We start from the raw sequence: 10057 nt of genomic DNA, 5'->3' as shown, positions 1-10057 counted from the left end.
TTCGACTCCTCAGCTGTCAATCATTCGTTAGTCCCTCCCTCATAGGCGTGGCAGTGCACTGCGGTACCCTGATTGTCCTGTATCATCCGCACTGAGCCGAACATCATTCTCTCTTTTCCGTTATTTCAAAACGCGTCGTCTGGGCTGATAACAGTAGCGACAACTATACAGTGGTAAGTTAACTTAAGTTTTCCAGGTTATTTGTACGAGATATCCGTCTGTTCTGTGGCAAAATGTGAAACCTCTGCCCTATTTCTAGCAAGTGACGAAACTATTTTCTTTTCCTAACGTTAGTTGTATGAAATATTATTTAATTTCAGAAAATGACGTTTGTAGATCAATCATAATAAATATAAAAAATAATAGCCATATTACACATAAATTATTCAAGTATTTTGGCGTGCATCCTATTTACATCCTTTTAATGTGTGTTAGAAACAAAATTATAACTGCACTACACATATTCACTCATGTTAGTTACATTTATTGTGTGTTTACTTATTTAGTCTTGTCCAAATGATAATAATCTTATGTTTACAGGTAAGTTTGTCGCCACTGAAGCATAAAAAATATACAAACATATAAAGCAACGCTGAGTGAATATGTGCAGTTTTTGAGGGTGTGTTCATTCTAAAACAAACACTAGAGTGCTGATGCTCAGTCTGGCCTATTGATTTCACATCACTAAGTCATTTGACATTAGTAACAGTGAGCAATACTGTGTTTACATACAGTGTGACCTGCCTCAGTGCACATTGAGAAAAAAATCCATAGTTAAACTTTTATTTTGATGCAGTCTCTTAATGTTTTTTTGTAAGGTTCTTTGAAGAATATCCAAATATATAAAGGAGAATATTGATTGTCCTTTTAGAGTACACTTAAACATATTGATTGGGTTATTGTTCATATATTTTTGTACAAAAAAGAAAATACTGCCATGCTAATATGGTCATTTTCAGATACACAGTAATATTGGCATGTTTAAAAAAAATAAGAAAACAAACAATAAAGCACATATACAGTAGTCACATTTTGAAGTAAATTAAAAAAAAGTTGTTCAAAATTTTCATAAAACAAGAATGGGTGTTCAAACATATTAGGACAACTTTGAAGAAAGATATGGTTCACTTAAAACGTTGACTACTGTATATCGAAGTATAATGTTATAGACCATTTCAGTGTGGTCATGTCAGTGGCCTATGAACATTTCCTGCTTGTTATCAAACTTTTTCATAACTGTTACAAGAGGCAATTCAAACATAACTTAATGTTAAAACGGCTATCATAACATTGTTTATCAATATGTAGATATTTCTTGATTCTCTAAAGCTATAAAAATAAACATGTAAAACAGGAAATGTGTTGGAACCATTGTTTTGTTTACATCGCTCAAAATGGTCTGCATCTCTGTATTAATGCATTTTTGCTATATAAACATGAAGTCGTGTGGTTGCATATCACCACAGATTTGTCACTAAAACATTTCTGAATTATCATTTTTTTTCTCCTTAAGCTTAAAGCCGTACCAGGACCTTCAGGTATATTCACCTTCTTGTCTTTCTGTTGCTACATTTAGAGAAAGTAATCAACTAAATGTCCAAGGCTAGCATAGTTCTCATCACATATGTGCCTTCCTTTAGCCAACGCTTGGAGAACTGCCCTCCATGTTCCATTAAATCACACCGCATGCACGTCGTCGACTTTGTCTGGCTGTGTTCTTAAGCAGCTGCAGAGCTCACTGGTTAACCATATTACAAGACAACGAAATTAGCCAGTCATTAGTAAACCTCTCTCCACCCTCAAAAGGGTGTCTGTTGTTAAGGGCATTTCTCTCAGCATGCTGGTCTAAAAGCTGCATGAATGCTAGAGCACTAATAATAATGGCAGCTGTAAGCAACCATCATAAGCCTTTTAGTAGCAGCACTTTACGCTAAACGGCTAAACACTGGACACATGCTGCTGAATGATTGATGCTAATTTTGTGCTAGCTTCTAGTAACCAGATGAAAAACTGTGTTGCTGGTAAGTAGGTTTTGACTCATGATTGCTGGTTTAAGCTGAGTCTTACTGGTTGCGATGAGCTGGTTTAAGATGGTTATTTGTGGGTCAAGTGCTGTTCAGGACCAGCTTAGGGCAAGCTTAAAGGGTAGTTCACCCAATAATAAAACTTTACTCGCTATTTGATTTTTTTTAGACCTTTAGAGCTTTTTAAATCTGTTGAACACTAAAGAAGATATTTTGAGGACAGCTGAAAACCTGTAACCAATGATTTATTGGAAAACCATTACTATGGAGGTCAGCGGTTAGATTCAGCTTTTGTCAAAATACAACAGATGTGTGTGTTCAACAGATAAGAGAAAGTCAAACGGGTTTTGAACAAGTGAAATGTAAGTAAAGATATATAAATGGTGTTCATTTTTTGGTCCTTTTTAAAGCTTAAAGAGATAGTTCATCAAATAATGAAAGTTTACTCACTATGTACTCCCCCCTAAAGTGGTTATAAACCTTTAAAGGTGTGAAACAAGTCTACAGTGAGTACCTTACCAGTTTTTTTTTTCAACAATGCAATCTCCAGCTGCCATCTGCAGGCATTCTTAGACACTCCTTTGGTTTTAGTGTACATTTGTGTTTGTGATCAGAAGGTTGCTGGTTCGATTCTCACAAAAAAAGCTGTATATAAACATTTTGAAACTCTTACATGTTGTTCCAAACCTGAATTATTTCTTTTCACTCATATTCATTAGTTCATTAATTTTCATTCGGCTTAGTCCGGGGTCAACACAGCGAAATGAACCATCAACTATTTTGTTTAACTATTAAAACATGTGTTTTACCCTGCGGATACTCTTCCAGCCACAACCCAGTACTGGGAAACGCATATACACTCTCACATTCACAGTCATACACTATACGAACAATTTAGTGTACCCAGTTAACCTCTACCACATGTCTTTGGACTGTGGAGGAAACCCACACCAACACGGGGAGAACAGTCTGCTCCGATAAGGAGTTTTGTCGCCGATACAGAGTACTGATTTCTTATCATGGTGAGCACCCAGAATAGAATAAATTAGAAATGCTGCTTATAATTCCTTAAACATGTCTCTTATAACCATTAAGGTGTAAATATATCATGGCCAGAAGCAGCTTTACAGAAAATGATTCAATCCTTTATTTGACCTAGTGCCTTAGTTCCTCATTTATCAGTGGTCACCACAGTGGAATGAACCTCTACACAAAATTATAAATCATTTACCTCTTCATGTGTTGTGGCTGCTGAAGACTATGTATAGTATACATAGTATAATATGTAATATGTATAATATACAGGAGCGCATGTGCGTCGTCGGGCGAGGCAGTGGCGCAGTAGGTAGTGCTGTCGCCTCACAGCAAGAAGGTCGCTGGGTCACTGGTTCGAACCTCAGCTCAGTTGGTGTTTCTGTGTGGAGTTTGCATGTTCTCCCTGCCTTCGCGTGGGTTTCCTCTGGGTGCTCCGGTTTCCCCCACTGTCCAAAGACATGCAGTACAGGTGAATTGGGTAGGCTAAATTGTCCGTATTGTATGAGTGTGTGTGTCAATGTGTGTGTGTGGATGTTCCCAGAGATGGGTCGCGGCTGGAAGGGCATCCGCTGCGTAAAAACTTGCTGAATAAGTTAGCGGTTCATTCCGCTGTGGCGACCCCGGATTAATAAAGGGACTAAGCCGACAAGAAAATGAATGAATGTGCGTCATCCTATGCTTGTAAACTCATGAACAAACATGTGAGATGAGGTTAATGAGATCTGCCAGATTGGCGAGTACCGATCGAGTCAATAAATGTGATTATCAGCCGATACCAATCTTAGGCTGATAGATCGGAGCATCTTTAACGCAAAATCCACACAGAAATGCCAACTGGCCCAGCCAGGACTCTAACTAGCAAACCTCTTGTTGTGAGGCTACAATGCTAACCACTAAGCCACCGCGCCGTCTTTTTTTAATTTTATGTAACATAAAGTGTTTAAAAAAGTAAAAATGTGGTATTTGCTCTGGATTAAAGCATTGTCTAACTTTGCTCCATGTCATTGTGCACTACAGTATGTTTTCAATTGGAGGTGTGTCGACGCGCATCTACAAGGAGCGCCTGCAGGCAGAAGGGATGGGAGCGAATGACTTGGCCATCAAGTTCCTGAACCAGGACTATGAGGAGCTGAGAAGGGAGTGTGTGGAGAGTGGCAGGCTGTTTGAGGACCCTTGCTTTCCTGCAGTGCCCCAATCACTGGGCTTCAAGGAGCTCGCGCCAAACTCCTCCAAAACACGTGGTGTGAAGTGGATAAGACCCACTGTGAGTAACTACGGTTTATACAGTCCTTCTAGAGCTGCCAACAGCAACTAAACACACCTGAACCAGTTAATCAAGGTTATGCTACTGTAGGCATGATAGAAATTTCCCAACAGGTTTGAGATGAACTCTACAGGACAGTTGTCCTCCAGGAGCAGGGTTAGATAGTATGGTTTATAAACAGCATGTAAAGGCAATAAACCAGGAGTGCCCAAACTTTTTGGTATGAAGGGCCAAAAACTAAATATCATCGGTAGCTGTGGGCCAAAGATAAATATTCAAAGCTACTTTACATTACATTTGCCATGGGTAATTTCTTAATTCCTTTCATAATATTAAAAAATAATAGGAAACATTACTTTTAATTAACTATGCAGTATAACCTTTTTAATTATAACTCTAAATTATACTAAGGCTCTGCATTCTCCTCTATGTGTTATACATTTTAAACTAAATCTGATTCATTTACACCAATTAAATTGAAACGTCTAATTTCAGATAGCTTTTTATATGTAGCTTAATAATAAAAAAAAACAAAAAAAGGGTACATTAAATTTGAAATGGCAGTCTCTAAACTATTCTCAGATGGGATGGTGGGCTAGTTCAAAGATTACCTTGGCCCAACTTTGGCCTTCGGGCCCTAGTTTGGGCATCTCTGCACTAAACTGTTTTAATTTATTTTTGACACTGATTGGGGAACGAAGACAGTATAGGAAGTAGGAGGCCTTAGATCAATAAATTACATGAGGTAGATTCCCATTTAAGAAGGTGCAGCAGCTTGTGCTGACTAGTAAATTAAGTGTCGTGTTTAAGTTTTAGCCCAATTTGACTCCTTATTTGACTGGTACAGTAAAGAGAAGATGATAAATTAGGAGATACAAGATCAATAAATTACATGATTTACTTCACCCCTAAAATTTTTACTAATTATTATTGTTATTAATTAAACAACTTCATGTTGTTCCAATCACCCGAGCATTTCAATCAATTTTGCAGGACAAATTAAAGTATTTTAGATGAAAAATCCATAAAAGTACCAAAGATTTTCTCAAAACAGACAAAATGCCTTCAGTGGCTTGATCAGAATATTATCAAGCAATAAGACAATAAGACACCCAAAGAATTTCTATTATTAATTAAACAACTTTGTTTCATTCCAAACACTTTTCATTCACCTTTGGAGCACAAATTAATGTATTTAGATAACATCTGAGAGCTCCCTCGTCCTTCATAAACAGCAAGATTCCTCATTTGTGCAAAGTCCATAAAACATCTGTAAAAACATCCTCAAAACAGACAATATGCCTATAGTGGTTTACTCAGAATATTATCAAGTTATGAGAATACTTTTGTGTGCACTTAATAGTGACTTTATTTAGCAGTTTCTTTTTGTCAGTGTGAGTTTATCCCATGCTTTCTTAAGCACTGCGCAGTGATGCATACTTTAAGTCTAGTGTTTAATTTTTAGCCCAGTTTTACATGCTACTTTATTAGTCTAGTAAAGTAGGAAAAGTTACAGGATCAAGATGACATGATCACATGATCGCAGTGACGTATACGTCTAGTGTTTAATTTTTAGCCCAGTAAGTTATTAGTATAGTATGTTAAGTTACAGAATCAAGATGACATGATCTAGAACAGAGGTCACCAAACTTGTTCCTGGAGAGCTGGTGTCCTGCTGAGTTTAGTTCCAACCCTAATCAAACACAACTGAACCACCTTAATAAGGTCTTACAACTTAAAGAAATTAAGAAATGACATGAGTTACTCCACCCAGAAGTTTTCTGTTATTATTTAATCAATTTTATGTCATTCCAAACACTTGGAGCAAAAATCTTTAGTGCAAAAATTAAGGTAATTTATATGAAATGTGAGAGCTCCCTCATCCTTCTTAGACAGCAAGGTAGCTTGTGCAAAGTCCTTAAAGGAACCAAAAACATCCTCAAAACAGATAATATGCCTTCAGTAGTTCAATCAGAATATTATTAAGCTACTTTTGAATACTTTTGTGCTCACTTAATAATGACTTTATTCAGCAGTTTCTTCTCATCAGTGTGAGTATATTGCACACTTTCATGAGCACCGCGCAGTGACGTATACGTCTAGTGTTTAATGTTTAGCCCAGTAAGTTATTAGTATAGTAAATTATGTTAAGTTACAGGATCAAGATGACATGATCTAGACCAGAGGTCACCAAACTTGTTCCTGAAGGGCTGGTGTCCTGCAGAGTTTAGCTCCAACTCTAATCAAACACAACTGAACCAGCTAATCAAGGTCTTAATAGGTATTCTTGAAACTTTCTGGCAGGTGTGTTGTGGCAAGTTGAAGCCAAACACTGCCGGGACAAAATTGGTGACCCTCAATCTAGACTCAAACTTCTATTTCCCACATGAAAATTAATAAGACATAGCTCAAAACTACAAAAACATAGCTTGTTTTTTATAGGGATAGATAGCAAACAGATAGCTATTTGTCACCTTAATTGATTGTTGTAGCAAAGATAGTAGGACAGTAAGTTAAGAAGATCAAAAAATGACATTAGCTACATCTCTCATTTCACATAAGAGATCCAAGGTGAAACGCCTAATGTTAATTACTGACAGAAGGCTTGTCTATTAATTTTTGACAGTTTTATTGATTGGGAGAGTAAAGAAAGACCAGGAAATTGAGTGAAAGGGTCAAGATTGAGAAATTACATGAGCTAGATTCTTTTATCACTTGAGGAACGAACATCAAGAGTTGGTGCCAGCTACAAATTTCAGCAGTGTGCAGTTGAATTACCTTTTGATTGAAAAATGAATTTTCCTTTATTTGGTTTCTTTACACATTAACTTAAACGTCATTGTTTAATTCCTTCAGACTAGCAATCTGACCAGTGAATCTTTAGCATTTTACATGAAAACACAGACAAGTATTGCAGACAAGTGTTACAAATGTTGTTGTATTTGCTTTCTTAATGTCTGCAGGAGCTGTCAGAGAATCCTCAGTTTATAGTGGGCGGAGCCACGCGTACAGATATTTGCCAGGGGGCCCTAGGTGTGTATTCACTGCATACAGCTGGGTGTGTATGTTTGTTGCATGCTTGCACACGTTGGCGCAACAAACGTCGTTAACTTTATTTGTGGTTCACTGCAGTTTGAGTGATCCTGCAGCTTAAACTATGACCTTCACCAAAACTGTCACACAAAAACGTTCTCAAGAACATAATTTGGCTTAAAATGTTTGAGATAGATAAATAGACAGACAGACAGACAGACAGACAGACAGACAGACAGACCGACAGACAGACAGACAGACAAGCAGACAATCGAAATAATGGAGGCTGAATAGACTTACGGACACTTTATCAGCCAATTAGAAGCCAGAACTGGATCTCCTTCTGTTTGAATGATATAATTTGGCTTTTTAAAAGTTTGTTTTATGAATGAACTGATGACAAATCCCACTTAGTCTAAATCTGATTCATTACACCACTATGATCACATTCTTTGTGTTTTTATTGACTTAGAGAGGAAATGTGTGTTACGGGTGCAGATGAGTGAGTGTATCTGTGTGTGCATTTAAGTGTGTGTGTGTGTGGCTAAACACAATGGCTGAGTGATGAGTCACAGAGACATGGGTGTAGCTCTGGCGAACTCTGGGATAGCTGGCTGCAGTCCACAGCTCACGGTATATGTGTGTTTGTGTGTGAGCATGAGAGTGTTCGCTCTTCATTGCCAAACAAAGTTTGTACAGCAAACAGTGGGTGGAGGACGATTGGGGAGCTTATGACTGAAATACATTTTAACTTACAGTAAGCAAACACATTAAAGCTCATGGTGTGCTTAAAGCCTCCAAATTGGTTTAGCTTTGAAAAGGGCGTTTGAGATAAAACAGCATTCATCTAGAGTAAATGTTCAGTACTGAAGAACATTGTGCTGCTATCTCTGTGTACAAACAGTCTCCTCCCACTGTATGGCTGTAGGTGGAGGGCTCCCCCTAATGGGTCATTATAGTACAGGCTAATATTTACCATTGTAAAATATTACATTTTAATGAGCAATCACAGTTATTACAGTTATTATGAATGGGCCATTTTTCCATCTACGGGCACTTTTAGCCTTGTGAAGTTGAGTAAAAAAACTGGTTCAAAATTAATGTAACATAAGTTTAAACAATTTAAGATCTGTAAGAGGACAAACTTAGATAAGAAGAGAAAAAATGTTTCCATCGTGAACTGAACAAATGTCAACTCCACCACATCTCAATATACAGCTTTTATTTCAAAATAAAATAAATTATGGCAGTCAAACATTGTCTAAAATCATTTTTGATCAATAATAATTTGATTAAGAGCTTATTTGAAAATAAATAAACTGAATTTGTATATTAAATAGAGCATTAACTCATCAATTGTGAATACACTTTTAATGTGTGATTTTTATATTTATACAGTTGAATTTTTAAATATAAAGTTGAATTATTAGCGCCCCTGTTTATTTTTTCCCCAATTTCTGTTCTGTTCTGGGAAGATTGTTTCAGCACATTTCTAAGCATAATAGTTTTAAAAACTTATGTCTAATAACTGATTTATTTTATCTTTGCCATGATGACAGTAAATAATATTTTACTAGATATTTTTTAAGACACTTCTATACAGCTTAAAGTGACATTAAAAGGCTTAACTAGGTTAATAAGGTGAACTAGGCAGATTAGGGTAATTAGTCAAGTTATTGTATAACGATGTTGTGTTCTGTAGATTATCGAAAAAAAAAATAGCAGGGGCTAATAATTTTGTCCCAAAAATGATTTTTTTTTTAAATAATAACTGTTTTTATTCTAGCCGAAATAAAACAAATAAGAATTTCTCCAGAAGAAAAAATATTATCAGACATACTGTGAAAATTTCATTGCTCTGTTAAAAATCATTTCAAAAATATTTAATAAATAAAATTAAAATCAAAAGGGGGCTAATAATTCTGACTTCAACTGTATATATATATATATATATATATATATATTTTAATATTGTGTGTGGTGATGGAAATGACAGTGGTGGAAATTACATTTCAACAGATGAAAAATAGCTTCACCGATTAGCTTTAAATTGATACTAGCCTTTCATGTATACAAAACACTTTTACTTACCATTTTGTTTGGTTTTTAAAAACATCTCTGAAGGTACAACATGTTTGGAAATGACATACAGTACATGTATTTCCAATATTTACCTTGATTTTTCTTTAAGTGTTGTTGATAAAAATGTAAATTCCCTCCATCTTGAACATGTTCTCAGATGGCTCTATTCATCTATCTATGATAATAGTCTCACATTATTAACTATAAAATATTTAAATGACTTCACTTGTGCTTCATTAAGATACATTAATAGATACCAGATAAACAATATTTTAAAATGTTATTTTTATTGCTAAAGTTTAAAACTCTGGGTGTGCGACAAACAGTGATTTCGACGCCTAAAAGAAGGTTGAATAATATGAAAAAATATATAATAGAAAGGTAGTTATTTTTCAAAGTAGGTTTTATTGTCAGTTTGACAAGGAAAGAAAAATTTGTACAAAATATTAATATTTTTGGATATATGATCGAAGGACATAAAATTCCCGTAGTTGAAGAATTACCCTTATACAGTTTAAGCCTTCTAAACTTAATTATTTTTAAATTGTATGAAATGAATGGAAAAAAAACATTTAAAGCTCAATTCGTGATGCTATGTATGTCATTTTTTTCATTTGTC

General features: G+C 35.7%; 1 protein-coding gene across 5 annotated transcripts in view; it reads left to right on the top strand.

Annotated features, from left to right (window-relative positions):
- Positions 1-41: 41 nt before the first annotated feature.
- Positions 42-10057, top strand: part of capn1b (calpain 1, (mu/I) large subunit b) — a 29717-nt gene continuing 19701 nt past the window's right edge. For 2 of the 5 annotated variants that reach the window (XR_012397449.1, XM_005174031.5), the window contains exons 1-4: positions 42-173; positions 1514-1538; positions 4077-4323; positions 7287-7356. Coding sequence is in view for 3 of the 5 variants with exons in the window: in XM_005174031.5 (XP_005174088.1) it covers positions 4078-4323; positions 7287-7356 (316 nt within the window). In the remaining 2 variants the exon portion in view is untranslated. Of the gene's footprint in view, positions 174-1513; positions 1539-4076; positions 4324-7286; positions 7357-10057 lie in introns of those variants that run through there. The other 3 variants (XR_012397450.1, XM_068216342.1, NM_001144795.1) reach the window with 2 other exon arrangements.

The sequence above is a fragment of the Danio rerio genome, chromosome 22, assembly GCF_049306965.1.
Source record: "Danio rerio strain Tuebingen ecotype United States chromosome 22, GRCz12tu, whole genome shotgun sequence".
Taxonomy (NCBI): domain Eukaryota; kingdom Metazoa; phylum Chordata; class Actinopteri; order Cypriniformes; family Danionidae; genus Danio; species Danio rerio.
This window is presented reverse-complemented; position numbering and strand designations above follow the sequence as displayed.